This window comes from Drosophila novamexicana, unplaced genomic scaffold, assembly GCF_003285875.2.
Source record: "Drosophila novamexicana strain 15010-1031.04,08,12 unplaced genomic scaffold, DnovRS2.1 tig00000564-arrow-pilon, whole genome shotgun sequence".
NCBI classification, from domain to species: domain Eukaryota; kingdom Metazoa; phylum Arthropoda; class Insecta; order Diptera; family Drosophilidae; genus Drosophila; species Drosophila novamexicana.
This window is the reverse complement of record NW_020824810.1, coordinates 922867-944715: the sequence shown is the minus strand read 5'-3', so window position 1 is coordinate 944715 and position 21849 is coordinate 922867. Positions and strand designations below refer to the sequence as shown.

Here is a 21849-nt window from a genome sequence, read left to right as displayed (position 1 = left end):
ACCGAACACAACATTTTTTGTTGCCTAAGGACGTGCCGGAATTCGTTCGTGTATCTGAATGCGTGGCGGGTCATAGCAGCGTATCTAAGTGTGTGCGTAGCTAAGTATCTGCGTATCTGCGTATCTAAGTATCTACATATCTGCGTATCTACGTATCTGTAACTGGGCAAGTGGCATTTTGGAGCATTTTGTACGTGTTTTTGCGCCCGAGCAGGGCCGGGCTTTGGTGTTTTTTTTTCTTTTTTGCCTTTTTGTTGCTGCTGTTGTTGTTGTTGTTGTTGTTGTTGTTGTTGTTGTTGTTGTTGAAGCAGCTGCTGCTGCTAGCAAAATATTTCTTTTGTAATTGAGGCGCATAATTTTTAAAAAAATTGCCAACATATTTTAAGCAAAGCCCACGCCAGCTCATAGTTTGCGACGTTAAGAGCTTGACTAGGCTTTGCTTTGGAGCATTTGCCACAGCTTTGGGCGCGGATTAGTTGTTCAGGCCACAAACAAACCCATAAGCGGAATCATTTATATATATATATATCTAGATATTTATATCGTGATTGAGTGCGGCGCCTTTCAGGCTAATTGAAAATCAGCTTGAAATTCATTTCTTATTAATTGCCGCCCATGCTGAGCTACGTAATGTATCTGCACGTTGAAATTCAATCTATTTATTTGTGTGTGCTGTCATCGATAACCTTTCACCGGAATAGTTCAATGCTGAATGCGGTCAGCGGCGCCACACAAAATACATTTCGAATTCAACGCCAGCTACTTCAAATCGCATTCAACATAAATACAAATCAATATATGCTTGTGTGTGCGTATTTCGGAATTACGTTGTTCAAATTAAACTGATAACAAGCTCTGCCCCTCCCATTCGCCCAGTCTCCCTCTCGCCCCTTCTCTCTCCCTCTCTCTTTTCGAGATTTGCGTTGCAAACAACTGCAGACATTCATCAAAGACAGATATTCTGCTGACGTCTGTGCTTTGACATCTTTATTAATATATGTGTATATAAATACCAGGAGATTTTCTAACCAGCTTTATTTAAAGCTTTGCAAATTTATTTTAATCAATCGTTGGAAACTTTGGCTATAATCAAAGTTTTACGCTCGGGTTGCTGAATGTGCCAAAAAGTGTGAAACACGTGTCTAATTAATTTACTAAAAAGCTCTTCAAAACTGGGTATGAAGTGGAACGAATGATTGAAGCCACAGCTCAGTTTTCATTTGCATCACAGCAGGTAGCCACTGTAAATCATTTTAGATTTCTAGCGATTACGGTTTGGTCTGTGTCTGTGATCGTCAATCAATCAGTCAGTCAATCAATCAATCAGTCAGCAGTGAGTTTAGGTATATCTCATCAGCTGTTTAATTATTGCATCACAAGAGTTAGCAACTGCAAAATGCAAAAAACCTCAATGCTCAATCAATCAATCAGTCAGTCAATCAACCAGGAAGCTTTTCCCTAAAAATTGGTCTAACTCTTCCTTGCTTCAAAAAAGGTATTTACTGCATAAGCAATTCAACTTTCTGGTTCCTAAGATTTGGCCTGTGCTTTTATTATCGCTCGGTCATTCAATCAATCAATCAGTCAATCAATCAATCAGCCAATCAATCAATCAGTGAGTTATATATTTAAAAAAAAAAATGGTTTCAAGCGTCATATAAATAATTCTTAATGCCAATTGATTGAGAATATGAAACAGACGACAATTAAGCAACCTATGCAGCAAGGGATGCATATATCTTACCATACCATTTGCATACTCTATAATTTTGAACAAATGCCAAATGTGTAATTCGCTGCGTATACAAAACAGCTGAGCAAATAAATACAATTTCATAGATCCAAACTGCAAAAAATAACCATTTCTCGTATCAATTTCTAAATAAAATGGCAAAAACGACAACAAAATGAACAAAGGGAACAATCACAACAACGACAACAAACACTCGGCTGTTGAGTTGTTTACACTGTGTGTGTGTAGTTGTGTGTGGTTGTGGGTGGGTGTGTATATATGTGTGTTTGTTTGTGTATGTGATTGGGTGTGTGGCGTCACTCGCTGGTCTCAAGTGTTGTGCGGACCCAAAACTCTCGAATAGAATTTGGTATGTGTGTGTTTTTTATTGATATTCATTTCGTTTTTATTTTCTCAAGCATTTTTATTTTGTACTTGGACTTTGTTTGTTTGCAGCAGCTCACGAAAATCGAAAACGTGTTGAATAGCAATAAAAACAACAACAAAAGAAGAAGCAAGATTGAAGTACGAGGTACAAGACCAGAAGATACAAGACCAGTAGATACCCTGAAGCCAGCTTCTTCTTCCCTCTGCAGCACACCCTGTTTATAAGAAAACCAATCTTGCTTAACTTCGGTGTTTAGAGTCCGATCTTTGTATACTTTGTACAGCTTAAATATGGCATGCAGCAGCTTGTGTATACTAAAAGTGCCTCAAAACTTAGTGTTTCTTCCAAATTTAGGTTAAGCGGGAGGAAGGCATCTTAAATATGAAATATTCTTTATATATATAAACTAAACGAGAAGCTATATACCAAATTTGATGCATCCAGCTCTCATAATTCTCGAGTAATGCTTAAAAAAACATTTCACAAACTCGATATTTATCAATATCATGACAATAGGAAGAGATATCTATATGGTATATGGAATATGAAACATGACATATTGTCCATATTTCAAGTCATTTTACACACTGCTTGACATAATGAACATACCCTTTAAGTAGGGTATACGAACACTATAAGCTGATATGCATGGCCACAAAGAAAATCGACTTCTAGGCACAACGGCGACAACGACGACAGCAAGCGTTGCAAAAGCAAACCAAAGCAGAGCACAACACAAAATATCAAATATATAATACAAATACATATACAAATACAAATAAAAACGTTGGCATCACGTCATTCCGGTTTTGGCCATCGTTTAGGCCTGTTGCTGAATCCAAAATATGGGGGAAGCTCACGAAAGAATAAATAAATAAGTAAAAAAAATAAATAAAACCGAAAAACCAACTCAACAGAAGAAGAAAAAAACTGAAACATCGAGAGACAAACACGCGCTCTGAACTGGGCTCCAAATGAATGGCCATGGCTGTAGTTGTGCTTAGTAAATGGGCAGGGGGCTCATTACAAAAGTAAATATAAATATATAGAAGTTAGGGCAAACAATAGACCAAGATTGAATTATCTACGTGGTAAAGATAAAACAATTTTATAGCAGAACCCCCTTGGCTACGCCCCTGCGCTACACTTGTGGCTCGAATGTTAAAATGCTAAATGCTTGAAAAAGAAATAATATATGTAATACACAATTATCATAGACGGGCATTAGAAACCAAATTCTCAACGAACCCCCTTTGGCTACGCCCCTGCGCTTGAGGCTTAATTCTTCAAAATAGGGTCAAAATAAAAAAACTGTGCGATACAATTTAGCCAGAGCCATGCATTTTAAATCCAGGCCACACAGCTAATCAAATTTGCTTAGACACCCCCCCCCCTCCACCCTTTGGCTACGCCCATGTGCTTGACCAGCGAATCTTTGCTCTCGGCCGGGTTTAACAAATACCTAGCACAATTCTAGCGCCAAATGGCAGTTGAACCTGTTCCCATTTGTGCTGCACCCCCCCTGCTCGATTCCCCTGCCCCTACTTCCACTAATTCCCCTCTGTTCCTGTCAAAATTGCCTCACCCACACACACACACACATACACACACAGACTGAAGCCTGGTGAATATTGGCAAATCAAATATTAGCACAGCATCATTTTGACTGACAGTCCCAGCGCTGACCGCGCCCCCACCCCCTCCCCACACTTGTTAGTTCTCCCTACCCCAGCTATGATTAAAGAAAAAAAAATAAAAACTGTTGTCTCCGGTTCGTTTTGCTGTCTGAGAGTCGAGTTTCCATTGTTGTCGATGATTCACCTGCCGTGAAATACGTTTCTATCGTACGAGTTGCACCTCCCCAAACAAGTTTTATAACATCTTTTGGCTCTATAGCTGGGTGAGTAACAGTCCACACACACACACACACACACACACACACACACAGGCACACACACACGAAGTTGGCCTGAAACCACTTGAATTTATCGCGCAAATTTCTAAGAATTTTCATTTGCCTGTCTCTGATTAAAAGAAATCAATAAATTATCAGCTCATATCAATTGAATTCGTGGCCCGGTGCCGAGCATTACGAGTAACACTTCTAGTCTTCCAGCATATATATATATATATATCTATGTATACTATTTTTTGGAAGGTAAGCCCCAGCCCGCGCGCCCGGACAACGTTTAGAGTATTTTTGAAACGTAAAAGAAATTGTTCAATTGGCATTTAATTGAATTTCAAGCTGTGCTATCATTCACTTCAATCAATCAACTCACAGTGTGTGTAAGTGAGTGTGTGAGTGTGTGCCCAGGTTAGCTAGAGATTCGTATTGAAATGTACAGCAGGCAGATAAAATAATTAAAAGCTAGACAGCGCGTAAATTGATTAAGAAATCAATGCAATTAGATCTTCGACATAATTGAATTTGCCAAATTGAAAAAAAGGTTTAGTGAAAAACTTGTTATCTTCGATGTGTATGAAACTATTTAACGTGATTGACTGATTGACTGATTGAAGATCAATGTCGAACCCAAACGTAAGAGACGGACACTTGTTTTTTTTCACAGTATTTAAAGCTTGTAATGTTAAGTGTAAGAGGGCGAATTCCACTCGCAATAGTGGAAAATAGGTGAAAACGATTGATTGAAAACTTTGTGATTTTGCATTTGTCAAATGCAGCTTCATTGGGAGAAATGTGAGAAAAGTCGGTGAAAAATGAAAGGATGGAGTATAAAACAATGCGACCCATCAACAATTTACATATTATGCCTAACAGCTGTAAAGTTATTAACAATAATTTACATATATTGCCTAACAGCTGTTATTTCATTAACAGTGATTAACGCATGATGCCTAACAGCTGTTATTTCATTAACATTAATTTGCCTATGCTGCCTAACAGCTGTTATTTTGTTAACAATGATTTACATAGTATGCCCAACAGCTGTTATTAACAGTCAGCCAGCCTAACAGCACACTGTAAACAGACCAAATGTTAAATTCTCTTGGGCAATCATAAGATTCACGAAAATCTTCCGCAAACCTGCAGCAAAACCTACGAAATACTCCAAATTTAATACCCTCAGACAGTTTTGAGTGAGACACCTGTTGGCCTTAAGCCCTGCGTAAGCCATAATAAGCAGCACGGGAGCAAAGTAAAAGCCATATTTGTGTACATAAAGTACTCAGCACACGTTGGCGCATCTTTATCGTGGGCTTTAGCCACACTCGAAGCTGCTTCCTGCACAGCATTCTATATGTTTATACATATATATATGTATATATATATATTTGTATATATATATATATATATATATGTATATATATATATTTGTATATATATATATATATATATATGTATATATATATATATAAACATGTATATATGTACTTAGATGTATATACATATTTATAACAATTTCGCGGAATGGGCAAAGTGATTTCTGATAAAAAGTTAAGTGGCCCAAAAGCCAGCACACAAACAAAAACCAAGACGAAAATAAAAAGGGCCAAAAACAGGTTCAACAAAGCAAAGGAGAGCTCAGCCTCACTTCTATTCAGGTGTGCCTGTGTGCATGTGTGTGTTGATGTGTGTGTGTGTATGTGTGTGCACAAGGGTATCATAAATATGAATATGTTGCAGAGGCACTTCGTGTGCCTCAAGTGTTGCCAGTGCACACAGACAGCAAGACGCACAAATACAGATACAAAGCAATACATAACATAAGATACAGATACAAAGGCAGGGTTAACGCGTCAGGTAGTCCACTTGGCCTGGCTGTTTGGGCCTAGCCAATGGAACTGGCGCGCAGCTAGGGCCAAACACTCGACACCTAAAAGCGCAAAACAATAAACAGGGCCCAGAACCAAAAGGTGCACTGAGCGAAAAAACAACGTTCGAAATTCGACTAGAACACATAACTTCTTATAATTTTTGCCCAATTTCTTTACTTCTTACTTTTACATCTTACATTGAGTATGAATCACGCTCGACTGGAAAAGGTCTTGAATTAGGCATAAAAAACTTATTGGCACACTTAAAATAAGAATTTTGTTTTCAGCTTAAGAAATTTCACAATTCTCTTGATTTCAAAATTGAATCAAATATGATTCACGCTTGACTTGAAAAGATCTTAGAAGAGAATTAAGTACAAAATACTTATACCAAGAATTGGCACACTTAAAATAAGAATTTCGTTTTCAGCATAAGAAATTTCACATTTGTCATGATTTCTACTCCAAATTAAATCCAGTATGAACCACGCTTGACTTAAAAATGTCTTGATTTAAGTTTAAAAATTGTTTTTTCAAGAATTGGCATACTTAAAATAAGAATTTGGCTCTCAGTTTAAGAAATTTCGATTTTGTCTAGACATCTTCTCCAAATTAAGTTAAATATAAAGCACGCTTGACCCTTTTGGTCTTGAATTAAGTACAAAATACTTAATACAAGAAGTTTTAGCACAATTGTCTAGATGACTTCTCCAAGCGTAGGCACTGCAGACAGGTTTGAACCGGCTCGATGGTTGCAGCAAGGATAAGGCAGATGCAAGCGCAGCTCGCGTCTTGGGTTAAAGACCCAGCTGAGCCAGCTTCGCCTCGGTCTTGGCCAACTGTCGACACAGGCGTCGTCTCGATGTCTGCAGTCGGCGGCCTTTTCAAAGTGAAGCGTTTTTCTTGTTCGCCTCAGTTGCAGCGATACAAATGCTGTTGCCAATGGCAAGTTTATGACATTGCCGGCGGCTGTTTAATAAGGCCAAACCAAGCAGTTCATTTGATTTAGTTTGGCGAAGGATATTTAAAAAAGAAAGATTAAAAAAAGAAATGTTATCTGTAATCTGTAATCGAAACAGGGTTTCCATCGGGCTTTTCATGCCAGCAGCTTGCCACTGAACTACGCAGGCTTTAAATCTGACGGCAACTTAACTTCTCAGCTTCAAGTAAAGACTTATTGAGAGTGGCCGATATTTGGCTTGAATTTCGGTTTGAAAGTCAAGCATATGCTCCAAAAATGTGGCTAAACTAAACAAAAAACCAAGTTAGCAGAGTTAAAAGTAACAGGCAATAACATTACCTGTTAAATCACTAACAGCTGTTAAAGTTAACAGCTAAAATGCTGTTAATTGCGGAAATAGTTGGAAATAGTTAACCATTAACTGTGCTGGGCTCAACTACGTTTTCTATATAAAGAGGCAACAGTTAAGCCCCCCGCAACCCCTCTGGCCCACGCCGCTGGGGCTAGACCACTTTTGTGGGCCATAGATTGAAGGAAGTCACGTTGTGAATGCGGCACGTAGCATGCTGTAGCGCAAAAGCACGTCTGAGTCCGAGGCGCCAACATCTACGAAAAACTTCTGTTTATAGAACGTTTGTCGTGAACGCATCTACGAGATACAGATACAAATGCCATGGCACAGCGAAGAGCAGCGCCGAGCATTGCCAAATGAAATGCAAAAGCGAAGCACAAATAAAGCAAAGTCCCAGCACAAGCGCAAGTCACAAGTGCTATGCGTATCTGTGAGATACAAGATACAAGACGCTGCGCAGAGCAGTTGATTGAGGATTGTCGTCGTCGTCGTCGTTGTCGGGCTCGGGACAGACAGACGGACGGACGGACGGCTCTTATTTTGCGCCTTTTGGCTAAAAACACAAAAGTTGGCAGCAGCTGTTGCCACAGGATGGAGCAACAGATACGTTTTTGCCCATTTTGAGCAGCAACAGCAACGCGTGTGTATCTTTTGCGCACTGAAAGGAAACGAACGCAAAAAAGCAACGCATAAAATATAAATGAAATGAAATTGTCTGTCCCATTGGATGCTCGCACAGATACACACACGCAAACACGCACAGATACGGATGCGCGCACAGTTACAGATACAGATACATTGTTGTGCTTGCCAAAAAAGGCACGCAGCGCGCAGGAGTCTCTGCAAGGTCTGCGATTATTTTTTTTTTCTTCTTTTTTTTTTTTTTGCTGTGGTGTAATTTATGTTAACGCAGATCGAAAAATAAATCTCTTGGCCAGAACGTAGCATGCTATAAATTTCAGTGTAACCTGGCCGTTGGGCAAGGTGGAAAGCAAAGACGGCCAAAATGACGATGGGCAGCTTGTGATAAGCCCCAAGAAAAGCACAAGGGCTCGACATGTGAGGGGGGAAATAACATTCAAGCTGCAGAGAGTGTGGGAGATGGCGACTTCGAGCTTTAAGTTAAATTAATTGCATTTGTGCGATACAATGAATCAAATTTAAAGCTTTTCTGAATAGAGTTAAGCTCCGCAAAGGTAAGCTAAGAACTTGAGCTATTTGGGATTTCATGTTTGAGCACAATTTTCGTAAGGTCTCAGGAAAATTTCCGCTCAAGGAGCTTTTCGTTAGTAGAGCTTTTTAATTTGTATGAAATTGTGCTTGATTAAAGTAGAGCTTTAAGTTAAATTGCATATTTAAGTACAATTTACATATGGCCTCGTCCAGGGAGCTTATCGTGAAGCTTTTTAATGTAACTTTAAGTTTCATTTTGCTCAATTTACATTTTCTTATAATTTTAAGAATAAGCTCAAAGGTTCTTGTTGCAATAAATGCTTCGCGCTGAGCTTTAAGTTCAATTAATTGAATGCGACATCAATCAAGTACGCAGTTTTTCCAAGTACTAGAGTTTCGCAAAGATACTTTTTGAACTTGAACTATTTTTGCTAATAGGCAAGGCAAATAACAGTTAAATGTATGTGTGTGTGTGTGTAAATATGAAATATGAAATAGGCGTGAAATCTTATCTAAACGAGGCAAACAATCGAAATACACAGCGCAAGTAGTCGAAGCAAATGCACAGCAATTAACTGAACAACAACAACAACAACAATAACGAAAACCATACAAAGCAAGTCACAGCAAATGATAATCGTCAAATGAAACGCAAAACAAATACAATAAAAACAACAACAACAACAAGCACAATGTGCGTGTAATAAAGCTTCAAAGCTGAAAAACAAACAGATGCCGAACGAGTCACACTCACAGCTTGAGTGAGCGATAAGGCATGCGAGCGGGAGTGTCAGCGGGCGTGAGAGTATGCAAGTGTGTAACTGTGAGAGTGTAAGAGAGAGAGAGAGCGAGCGATGCGCTCAACAGGGAATTCCCTCTGCTGCTCTGCTGCTGCTGCTGCTGCCTCTGCTGCTGCTGCTGCTGCTGTCGATTGAACGTCAGACCAAAATTGAAAGCCAAATTAAGAGCGTCCGCTTAGAGAGCAAGCGAGAGAGCAGAGAGAGAGAGAGAGAGCGCGCGAGCGTGAGCAACGTATAATTCAAAGGAAATTAAGCATAAAAGTGAATAACTTTTTATAATTGCGTTGTGCGTTGTCAGCCGTTTTGGCATTTTACATGCGCCCATTCTTTGCATTTGTCGTGTGAACAAATAATAAGCAGAACGAGATTTGGGCAGCCAATTGCGCACACACACACACACACACACACAGAAGCATATTAACAGATGTGTGCATGCGAATGCTCAGCCGCTGTTAAGCTATGCCTGTGTGTGTGTGTGTGTGTGCGAAAGCTTATCTCATTCTCGTTAACTGTATTTGTTCATCATTTACATAAATATGTATGTATGTTTGTATGTACATATGTACGTAGTCACATGGCTTAATCATTTAGATTTGATTCTGTAGCAGTTTTGCATTGCCATTTGAATAGAACTATTCTCTTACTTTTCTTGATATTCTTAATGCTAATTAAACGGCTTTAACTTGACTCATAAAATTCCCACGCATATTGTGGGACTTTTTTTTGGCAAGCGGAAGCAGTAGGGAAATTTGAGAATTTTAGGGTTAGGAATGCTGAAATTGAAATCTTATTTTCAAACTGTGAAGAAATGACAACTTAATGGTTTTTCGAGCGGGATTAACAGTTTCGCAGTGGAATCATTTCTGCTGATGATTAATTTCTAGTATCAGCTATAAACTTAGTTGAACTAAAACGATTAATAAAGTTCAATAGCAGATATGGCTGTGTGTGTGTGTGTGTGTGTTTTTGTGTTTGTGGAACCGCCTAGAATTTCACAATTTGCAATTTTGATATCAGGCATTTCTAATCTTATTTGTGGCTTGGTTATAAAAATAGATTCAACGACGCGTTTTTCTTTTTCTTTTCTTCTATTCCACTTGCCTCCCGTTTGTGCTACATTTGACTAAACAGTTGTGGGCTTTACGAGTCCCACGCACTTTGCCACATTCCTCGCATTGTTCGCGGAGTCTCACGTGGGTCTTGGCTGCAATTCCGATTCCGTCTGTTCCGCTACAGCAGCTGTAAACGTAACTGGATTTCGGGCCCGCACCCAACCCCCGCCCCTGCCCCAGACCCAGCCACAGTCCCAGCCCCGTTCTGTTCCGCCCGTTTGCATGCACATACATTTGTTTGAATTTTTATTTTTATTTTAATTAAATGTGCAAGCAGCTGCAGAAATTGGCAAATAAAAATAAAAATGTAGCTCATGCGTTTTTATTTTTTCTAGTTTTTTTTTTGCTCGGCAATATTTGATTGTGTTTGGCATTATTACAAATTCCAAGCGGCAGACCAGAGAATATTGCGTTTAATATTAAGTAAATATTTTGCTATTTATGTATGTACGGAAGGAATGAAAATATAAATAACAAGAATAACAACAATAACGGGAGCAGCCGCCATTAAGTCGAGCACTTTAATTACGCAATCAACAGGCGCATATGCAAAAATGTTGCTGCTTTCTGTTATTGCTGTTGTTGTCTCTTTCTTTCTTTTGTTGTTGTTATTGCTGTCGCTTTACGTTTCATTTCATTTGGTTTTTTTCGTGCTGTTTCGCATATTTCATTTGCTGCGGCTGCTTTGCGCTTGTCATACGTCACAGGCAACAAGCCGATTAAATTGAGCGGGCAGAGAGAGAGAGAACGAGAGAGGGGGGCGGAGAGCGAGAGGGAGAAAGAGAGAGTGACCGCAACAGCATGTAAATGAAATGGAAATCAACTATTGAGAAACGCTGCCTTCAACTGCGCCAGCTGCAGTGCTGCTGCCTCTGCCTCTGCCGCCCTTTGTTATTGTTTTAGCAGATTTTTAATATGTTTGTTTTAACTGCGACTTTCGAGTGGATTTGCACCCGCACTCGGTCAGTTGGTTAAATGGCATTTAAAGCGATTTTCAGAGCTGAACTTTTGTGGGCGGACAGGGGGCGGGACGTTTCAATGCGTGCCTCATGACAGGCAGCAGCAGCGACTGCGACTGCGACGGCGACTGCGACTGCAATGTGTCAACAGCGTTTATTTGCAACTATGTAAATATACTTACATATACCTGTATGACATGCAATTCACATTAAGAATGTTAAGTGGAATTAACAGAGCTGTTAATAATATCTATGACTGCATCTGCATGTGCATTGAGTCACGCATGAGACATATTCATTTAATTAGTCATGGTTTAGATAAAGTGTACACACACACATAGTCTATCTAAGTTGCGCACCTCTCGATGACAGGGTATGCCCAAGGCAGAGCGAAAAAAATGTACAAGCCGAAAAGAGCCTGCATGCAAATTAAAGCAGCGACCAGGCACACAGCATTTATGGCAGGCGCCTGCTGCTGCGCTGCTGCTGCGGGCCACAGCGCAATGCAGAAGGCAAGGAAGCAGGCGAACACGAGAAGAACAAGAACTTGTTAACGCAGGTAGCATAAAACGCGACCGCGATTTGCGCACGCATCATTCAACGAGAATGAGAAGTCGAATAAGAAGAGGAAGCAGCAAGGAGCCACTCGCACACGCTGCCACTGCCTCTGCCGCTGCCACTGCCGGTGCTTTGGCCTCTGCTGCTGCGGCGCTGCCTTACCACCTGCCGCACTTGTTTATGACCCGCCGACTTGTTGGCGTCTCTCGCCGCAACTGGACACTGGGACAGCCCGGCCAAAGCGGAAACATGCGCATCAAAGCACACAAACACACACACACATACGCACACAAAATGAGCTTACATGGCATAAGAAGAAGCAGCAGCAGCATGTGAGAAGCTTTAAAACTGACCAGAAGAAGAGCGACGACTATAACATGACTGAATATTGGCAAAGCCGTCGACGTCGCTGTCGCCGTCGTCGTCGGCGTCGTCATCAGCAGCAGCTCATGCGCTTTGCTCTGGGGCCTCATTTCTTTTGCTTTAGTTTCAAACTGGTTACGTCGCAACCAGTTTAAGTTCGTGTGTGTCTGTGTGTGAGTGTGTGTGTGCGCGAGTGTGAACGTGTGCTGGGGAAGCCGCTTATTGTTACGTTCTTTTCGCTGCTGCTTCTTCTACACATATTCGGCCTTTGCTAATTGTCGCCGCAAATGTTAAAAAAAAAAACAATTAGCATGCGTTTGTGTGCGTGTGTGAGAGAGAGCATGAGCTCAGCTTTGCGCTGCATATGGATATGTGACGTCACGAAAGCAATTATTGCGTGCGCCGCAACATATAGATAAACTAACTGAGCGAATGTAAAGATGTATGCTCAATGGCCATTTATTTGCAGAGTAACTTTAATCCGCTTAAGCTCGCTCCACTTGCGGCCGAAGCGTGGCATACTTTGAGGCGTTGCCAGCAATTTTTTATTCAAACTTGCGGCTTATCAGCGACGGCGTTCAAAGTGCAGCTCAATGCGATTAAAGTGCGAGTTCGAGTGCGAGTGCGAGTGTGTGTGTGTGTGTGTGTGTGTGTGTGAATACTAGTAGAGGCAGTCATGAGTGCTTTACAACTGAAAGCTAACGGCGCGAGACAATAATTCAGTTTGTGTTCGCTGATAAGCGGCGCATTAATCGCGCTGTATTTTGTAATTACGCGCGTTTCTACACACAAACACACACACGCACACACACACACACACATATTGCTTATCACGAAGCACTGTGCAAAAGGCAAACTGCGCAGTCAACACAGAGCCAATCAAGCGAAATGATGCGACCCGGCCCAAGATTCGAGAATGAGACAGTGGAATGTGCCAAAAAAGATGATGAACAACATTCAAGAGTGCGTCATTCGCATTGACTGGGCCACCTTCTTCCCCCTGCCCCTACCCCAGCCCTTCCTTCGTCAACTTTATACAAATATTATGAATACCCTATATACACACTCTATAAAATGCTCGACTAGCCGAGTCAAGCTGTTTATCATAATGTTTGTGTTGATTTATTTTTAGTTTTTCGATACGCCAGCAGCAGCGGGTATTCTCATTTTGTCATTCAATATGCAACAAATGTAGGAGTCTATGTAATATCTATAAGAATAACTATATAATTTTGTTTTAATCAATCGGAAATCTTATTATCATATGACAAATCTTAAAAATGCTCTAACTTAGCATTTGTGAGTTTGGAATACCCATACTCTGAGATTTTAACCTATGTATATCATATCATATAACTAGCATTCGATCTAATGCCAAGAAACTTGGAATATAGTTGAAGAAGATGAAGCTGAAATATCTATTTCTATTTATACTCGGGCCAAACAACTTGGAACAGTTATGAGCTAATGCCAGGCGAAGAAATATCCTTCAATATATATTATAGTTTAATTATATAAAATTTGGCGATTTAAAAAATACAATCACAAATCGAATATGCTACGATTTGAAGGGTATTTAGCTAGATAAAGGTAAATGCTTATACCAAAAACTTGCAACAGCTAAAAGTTCTTCGAGCAGAAGATGAAATATCCTACAAGATATTACCAAACTATATAGCAAGCGCAAAATACTGTCAAAATTAAAAGGATAATATCAAAAAACCGAATAAAGTACGACTTGAAGGGTATTTAATCGTCGGCTAGACAATATTAAAATGTTATTTTTCTACCCTGAACCCATTGAAAATGGGTAAAAAGGGTATATTGTATTTGTGCGAAAGCCAAATGTATGTAACAGGCAGAGGGAAGCAACTCCGACCACATAAAGTATATAAGAATATTCTTGATCAGCATCAATAGCCGAGTCGATCTAGCCATGTCCTTCTGTCTGCCCGTCCGTCCGTATGTATAAACGCAAGGATCTCAGAACCTATAAGAGCTAGAGAAATTTTAGATGAAGATGCTCCTGGCTCCCGCGCAGATCGAGTTTGTTTCCAATGATCGATAACTTACTCCGTTTCCAAGCAATCGATAAAAATTGATATCAATATTCTGTTTTTTGAGCAATTTTGGTAAATAATAAGAGCTAGAGTCAGAAAACTTGACATATAGCTTCTTAAATAGAATATATATATGCATTTGATGTTGGCAGAAGAGGGTTCAGGGTATCCCCTAGTCGGTAGCTCCCGACTAGAACCTCTTACTTGTTTTTTGTTGGCATCATTGGGAATTTCGCCACAAATTGTGAGCGAGCCGCGTTTATATTTATTTATAGAACATTTAACATTCGTCTATGCGTTTGGCGCAGACAGAAAAAGTTTATTTCGCAGAAATTCAAATACGAACTGTACGCATACTTATGCAGCTGACTGTGCACAAGGCACAAGGCACACGTTTAAAATTAGCAAAACAGCGCAAATATTCGCCTGTAAACATTTCACAAAATTTAGAGAAAGAAGCTAAATAAACTGGCATAAATATAGATATAGATAGATATATATATATATAGGTATATTATAGCTAGATTTGTTCGTATATTGCTTTGATGGCCATGGAAAAATGGCAACACTTTTCCCAGTCAATTTTCTCTTTTCGCCCATGTTGTTATTACTCTATTGAGCGTAAATTTGTGTGTGGGTGTCACACACACACAGCCACACACACACACACACAGACACACACTTGACGTCACTGAGTGAAATGTCAGTGTCAATGCGTGGGAGAGCCTCGACATTTAGTATAAATAATAGATTAAATAGATTTTCTTTTGGCTTGAAGCAAGCGAAATACGTATTGAATACCATTCGCATGGATCGTAAATAAATCAAAATAAATTAACACAAATTCGATAAAAAGGAATTTTCCCAAATAAATTGTTATTAATTTCAAATCCATTCGTTCTCTCTTGCAGAATCCACGGTGAATTCGCGTAAAAGTAATTTGGAAACGTCGCGCGACAAACTAAAGGGTAAGTTGGCCAATTTCCACATCGCGCAGGCTATTGACATTTATGTATATATATATATATATATATATATATATATATTCATATATGCCTTATCATCTGTTGCGTGATTGATTTATATCATTGTCAAGTTGTCGCTATCGCAGATAATGTCAGACACTTGTTGAAACCCCTCGGAAAGCTCGACTGTCGTGTGTCCATATAGTTAACGTTTTTGCTGACTGTTTGATTGATTGATTGACTGATTGATGAGCAGTGCACAGCGTTAACTGTAAGAGCTGGCAAGCTGAACTCTGTATGAATGTTTCGTTTTGATGTGATGCAAGTGAAAACTACAGAGGAAATCCACCTGAATGGGTGAAAATGCGCATTAAACTTCGTTCGCCACAAACTGTATTCTCAGGATCTTGGTGAAAACTCATTGGGAACATGTTTCACACTTTTCGGCAAATCCACGCCGTCGGAAAACAACACACAGAAGTTTCGATTCGAATTTTCACCCCTGCAGGTGGAATTTGCAAAATAGATGATACAAAAAACTGAAAAAGTCTTCTAAAGTCTTAAAAATCTTATAAATAAGTATTTCGAAGGGAAAACGAAACGAAAATCGATTTCAAATTGCATTAAAAAGCGTTTTTGACCAAACAAAGCCGCTTAATATTTGCTCGTTGCACAAAGAAATTGAAACACGCGTCGAGTTTCGATAGTCACGACACCTCTAAAGAGCTCTATATACATATATACAGATATATATATATATATGTATCTTTCTATGTACTCGTGTACATTTATCTGTTGTATTTATAATGTTGACCTTCGTGTAGGTTCTGTCGATTTGTCTGTCTGTTTTGGGGTTTTGTTGTCTTTTTTTCGTGTTATCAGTCGCAACGAAATTGAAATTCACCCCCAAACCAAAAATGTTGCGTGGGCCCCACACCCCCCTTGCCACGTCTCTGGGCTGTTCCGTTGTGCCAGCTATTTAATGGGTAATGCCGTTTAATACAGTTATTATGGGGCCTGACAAGCACCAGGCAATTACACATATAGACGAGCGCCCATTTATACGCTATATATATACTATATATATGTCAATGCTCGGCAATATTGATAAAAATAAAGTATAAATGTGAGCATAAAATAGAAGTCGTCGTTTTGGTTGATAAAAAGCCGAATGGCGTGATTCATAATAGAAGTACACACACACACACACACGCACAACAAATAAAGTTATAACAATATGCGTTGCTTGTGCAAGGGAAACAAGTAAGAGGTTCTAGTCGGGAGCTACCGACTAGGGGATACCCTGTACCCTTTTCTTCCAACATCAAATGCATATATATATTCTATTTTAGAAGCTATATGTCAAGTTTGCTGACTCTAGCTCTTGTTATTTACCAAAATTGCCCAAAAAACAGGATATCGATATCGATTTTTATCGATTGCTTGGAAACGGAGTAAATTATCGATCATCAGAAACAAACTCGATCTGCGCGGGAGCCAGGAGCATCTTCATCTAAAATTTCTCTAGCTCTTATAGGTTCTGAGATCCTTGCGTTTATACATACGGACGGACGGATGGACGGACGGACAGACAGACAGACGGACATGGCTAGATCGACTCAGCTATTTATACTGATCAAGAATATATATACTTTATGGGGTCGGAGTTGCTTCCCTCTGCCTGTTACATACATTTGGCTTTCGCACAAATACAATATACCCTTATACCCATTTTTAATGGGTTCAGGGTATAAAAAGCCAAACTTCGTAAAAATCGGATGAGATTTGGCCGAGATATGGGGGTGGTACATTTTGACTAATGTCTATACACGAATCTTGGACTTGAATTTCGACCAAAAAATCGGTGTTCAGATTTGAATGCCAGATTAATCTAGAGGGAAAACCATAAAGAAGAAGCCAAACTTCGTGCAAATCGGATGAGATTTGACCGAGATATGGGGGTGGTAAATTTTGACCCATGTCTATATACGAATCTTGGGGTAAGATTTGGACATGAATTTCGACTAAAAAATCGGTGTTCAGATTTGAATGCCAGATTAATCTAGAGGGAAAACCATGAAGAAAAAGGCAAACTTCGTGAAAATCGGATAAGATTTGGCGAGATATGGGGGTGGTAAATTTTGACCCATGTCTATATACGAATCTTGGGGTAAGATTTGAACATGAATTCGACTAAGATTCGATGTTCAGATTTGAATGCCAGATTAATCTAGAGGGAAAACCATAAAGAAAAAGCCAAACTTCGTGAAAATCGGATGAGATTTGGCCGAGATATGGGGGTGGTAAATTTTTACCCATGTCTATATACGAATCTTGGGGAAAGATTTGGACATGAATTTCGACTAAAAAATCGGTGTTCAGATTTGAATGCCAGATTAATCTAGAGGGAAAACCATGAAGAAAAAGCCAAACTTCGTGAAAATCGGATGAGATTTGACCGAGATATGACGGTGGTAAATTTTGACCCATGTCTATATACGAATCTTGGGGTAAGATTTGGACATGCATTTCGACTAAAAAATCGGTGTTCAGATTTGAATGCCAGATTAATCTAGAGGGAAAACCATGAAGAAAAAGCCAAACTTCGTGAAAATCGGATGAGATTTGGCCGAGATATGGGAGTGGTAAATTTTGACCCATGTATATATACGAATCTTGGGGTAAGATTTGGACATGCATTTCGACTAAAAAATCGGTGTTCAGATTTGAATGCCAGATTAATCTAGAGGGAAAACCATGAAGAAAAAGCCAAACTTCGTGAAAATCGGATGAGATTTGGCCGAGATATGGGGGTGGTACGTTTTGACCCATGTCTATATACGAATCTTGGGGTAAGATTTGGACATGAATTTCGACTAAAAAATCGGTGTTCAGATTTGAATGCCAGATTAATCTAGAGGGAAAACCATGAAGAAAAAGCCAAACTTCGTGCAAATCGGATGAGATTTGACCGAGATATGGGGGTGGTAAATTTTGACCCATGTCTATATACGATAAGATTTGGACATGCATTTCGACTAAAAAATCGATGTTCAGATTTGAATGCCAGATTTATCTAGAGGGAAAACCATGAAGAAAAATCCAAACTTCGTGAAAATCGGATGAGATTTGGCCGAGATATGGGGGTGGTAAATTTTGACCCATGTCTATATACGAATCTTGGGGTAAGATTTGGACATGAATTTCGACTAAAAAATCGGTGTTCATATTTGAATGTCAGATTAATCTAGAGGGAAAATCATGAAGAAAAAGCCAAACTTCGTGAAAATCGGATGATATTTGACCGAGATATGGGGGTGGTAAATTTTGACCCATGTCTATATACGAATCTTGGGGTAAGATTTGGACATGCATTTCGATTAAAAAATCGGTGTTCAGATTTGAATGCCAGATTAATCTAGAGGGAAAACCATGAAGAAAAAACCAAACTTCGTGAAAATCGGATGAGATTTGGCCGAGATATGGGGGTGGTAAATTTTGACCCATGTCTATACGAAACTTAGGGTAAGATTTGGACATGAATTTCGACTAAAAAATCGGTGTTCAGATTTGAATGCCAGATTAATCTAGAGGGAAAACCATGAGGAAAAAGCCAAACTTCGTGAAAATCGGATGAGATTTGACCAAGATATGGGGGTGGTAAATTTTGACCCATGTCTATATACGAATCTTGGGGTAAGATTTGGACATGAATTTCGACTAAAAAATCGGTGTTCAGATTTGAATGCCAGATTAATCTAGAGGGAAAATCATGAAGAAAAAGCCAAACTTCGTGAAAATCGGATGAGATTTGACCGAGATATGGGGGTGGTAAATTTTGACCCATGTCTATATACGAATCTTGGGGTAAGATTTGGACATGCATTTCGACTAAAAAATCGGTGTTCAGATTTGAATGCCAGATTAATCTAGAGGGAAAACCATGAAGAAAAAGCCAAACTTCGTGAAAATCGGATGAGATTTGACCGAGATATGGGGGTGGTAAATTTTGACCCATGTCTATATACGAATCTTGGGGTAAGATTTGGACATGCATTTCGATTAAAAAATCGGTGTTCAGATTTGAATGCCAGATTAATCTAGAGGGAAAACCATGAAGAAAAAGCCAAACTTCGTGAAATTTTGACCCATGTCTATATACGAATCTTGGGGTAAGATTTGGACATGAATTCGACTAAAAATCGATGTTCAGATTTGAATGCCAGATTTATCTAGAGGGAAAACCATGAAGAAAAATCCAAACTTCGTGAAAATCGGATGAGATTTGGCCGAGATATGGGGGTGGTAAATTTTGACCCATGTCTATATACGAATCTTGGGGTAAGATTTGGACATGAATTTCGACTAAAAAATCGGTGTTCATATTTGAATGCCAGATTAATCTAGAGGGAAAATCATGAAGAAAAAGCCAAACTTCGTGAAAATCGGATGAGATTTGACCGAGATATGGGGGTGGTAAATTTTGACCCATGTCTATATACGAATCTTGGGGTAAGATTTGGACATGCATTTCGATTAAAAAATCGGTGTTCAGATTTGAATGCCAGATTAATCTAGAGGGAAAACCATGAAGAAAAAACCAAACTTCGTGAAAATCGGATGAGATTTGGCCGAGATATGGGGGTGGTAAATTTTGACCCATGTCTATATACGAAACTTGGGGTAAGATTTGGACATGAATTTCGACTAAAAAATCGGTGTTCAGATTTGAATGCCAGATTAATCTAGAGGGAAAACCATGAAGAAAAAACCAAACTTCGTGAAAATCGGATGAGATTTGGCCGAGATATGGGGGTGGTAAATTTTGACCCATGTCTATATACGAAACTTGGGGTAAGATTTGGACATGAATTTCGACTAAAAAATCGGTGTTCAGATTTGAATGCCAGATTAATCTAGAGGGAAAACCATGAAGAAAAAGCCAAACTTCGTGAAAATCGGATGAGATTTGACCGAGATATGGGGGTGGTAAATTTTGACCCATGTCTATATACGAATCTTGGGGTAAGATTTGGACATGAATTTCGACTAAAAAATCGGTGTTCATATTTGAATGCCAGATTAATCTAGAGGGAAAATCATGAAGAAAAAGCCAAACTTCGTGAAAATCGGATGAGATTTGGCCGAGATATGGGGGTGGTAAATTTTGACCCATGTCTATATACGAATCTTGGGGTAAGATTTGGACATGCATTTCGATTAAAAAATCGGTGTTCAGATTTGAATGCCAGATTAATCTAGAGGGAAAACCATGAAGAAAAAGCCAAACTTCGTGAAAATCGGATGAGATTTGACCGAGATATGGGGGTGGTAAATTTTGACCCATGTCTATATACGAATCTTGGGGTAAGATTTGGACATGCATTTCGATTAAAAAATCGGTGTTCAGATTTGAATGCCAGATTAATCTAGAGGGAAAACCATGAAGAAAAAACCAAACTTCGTGAAAATCGGATGAGATTTGGCCGAGATATGGGGGTGGTAAATTTTGACCCATGTCTATATACGAAACTTGGGGTAAGATTTGGACATGAATTTCGACTAAAAAATCGGTGTTCAGATTTGAATGCCAGATTAATCTAGAGGGAAAACCATGAAGAAAAAGCCAAACTTCGTGAAAATCGGATGAGATTTGACCGAGATATGGGGGTGGTAAATTTTGACCCATGTCTATATACGATAAGATTTGGTAAGATTTGGACATGCATTTCGACTAAAAAATCGGTGTTCAGATTTGAATGCCAGATTAATCTAAAGGGGAAACCATTAAGAAAAAGCCAAACTTCGTGAAAATCGGATGAGATTTGGCCGAGATATGGGGGTGGTAAATTTTTACCCATGTCTATATACGAATCTCGGGGTAAGATTTGGACATGAATTCGACTAAAAATCGATGTTCAGATTTGAATGCCAGATTAATCTAGAGGGAAAACCATGAAGAAAAAGCCAAACTTCGTGAAAATCGGATGAGATTTGGCCGAGATATGGGGGTGGTAAATTTTGACCCATGTCTATATACGATAAGATTTGGTAAGATTTGGACATGCATTTCGACTAAAAAATCGGTGTTCAGATTTGAATGCCAGATTAATCTAAAGGGGAAACCATTAAGAAAAAGCCAAACTTCGTGAAAATCGGATGAGATTTGGCCGAGTTACGGATGTGGGAAATTTGGACCCATGTCTATATAGGATTTTGGAGCTAATGATTTTTACATGAATGTGGACAAAAAATGACGTTGCCAGATTTAAATGCCAAATTTTTCTAGAGGCAAAACCATGAATAAAAAGCCAAGCCCAATGAAAATCGGTAGATTTTTGACCGAGACATGGCTAGATCGACTCGGCTATTGGTGCTGATCAAGAATATATATACTTTATGTGGTCGAAGATGCTTCCTTCTGCCTGTTATATACATTTGCATTTTGCACAAATACAATATACCTTATACCCATTTTCAATAGGTTCAGGGTATAAAAAAAAAAAAAAAAAAACGCAACACTTCTAAAGAATTTATTACGTTTCTGGCCGCGTATCAACAAGAGATTATGGCATAAGCATGCCATACTCTATTTGCTGGCAGCCATACATATATATATATATATAGCAGAGTCTTACGAACTTTT

The 21849-nt window shown here is 39.2% G+C and overlaps 2 protein-coding genes across 2 annotated transcripts in view; one reads left to right on the top strand and one right to left on the bottom strand.

Annotated features, from left to right (window-relative positions):
* Nucleotides 1–21849, bottom strand: part of LOC115762085 (sex peptide receptor) — a 101368-nt gene that overhangs the window by 65863 nt on the left and 13656 nt on the right. The gene's annotated exons all lie outside the window — the stretch shown is intronic.
* Nucleotides 13095–21849, top strand: part of LOC115762312 — a 34691-nt gene continuing 25936 nt past the window's right edge. Inside the window, exons 1-2 of the mRNA XM_030704479.1 lie at nucleotides 13095–13203; nucleotides 15150–15206. Of these exons, the coding sequence (XP_030560339.1) occupies nucleotides 13095–13203; nucleotides 15150–15206 (166 nt within the window). The remainder of the gene's footprint in view (nucleotides 13204–15149; nucleotides 15207–21849) is intronic.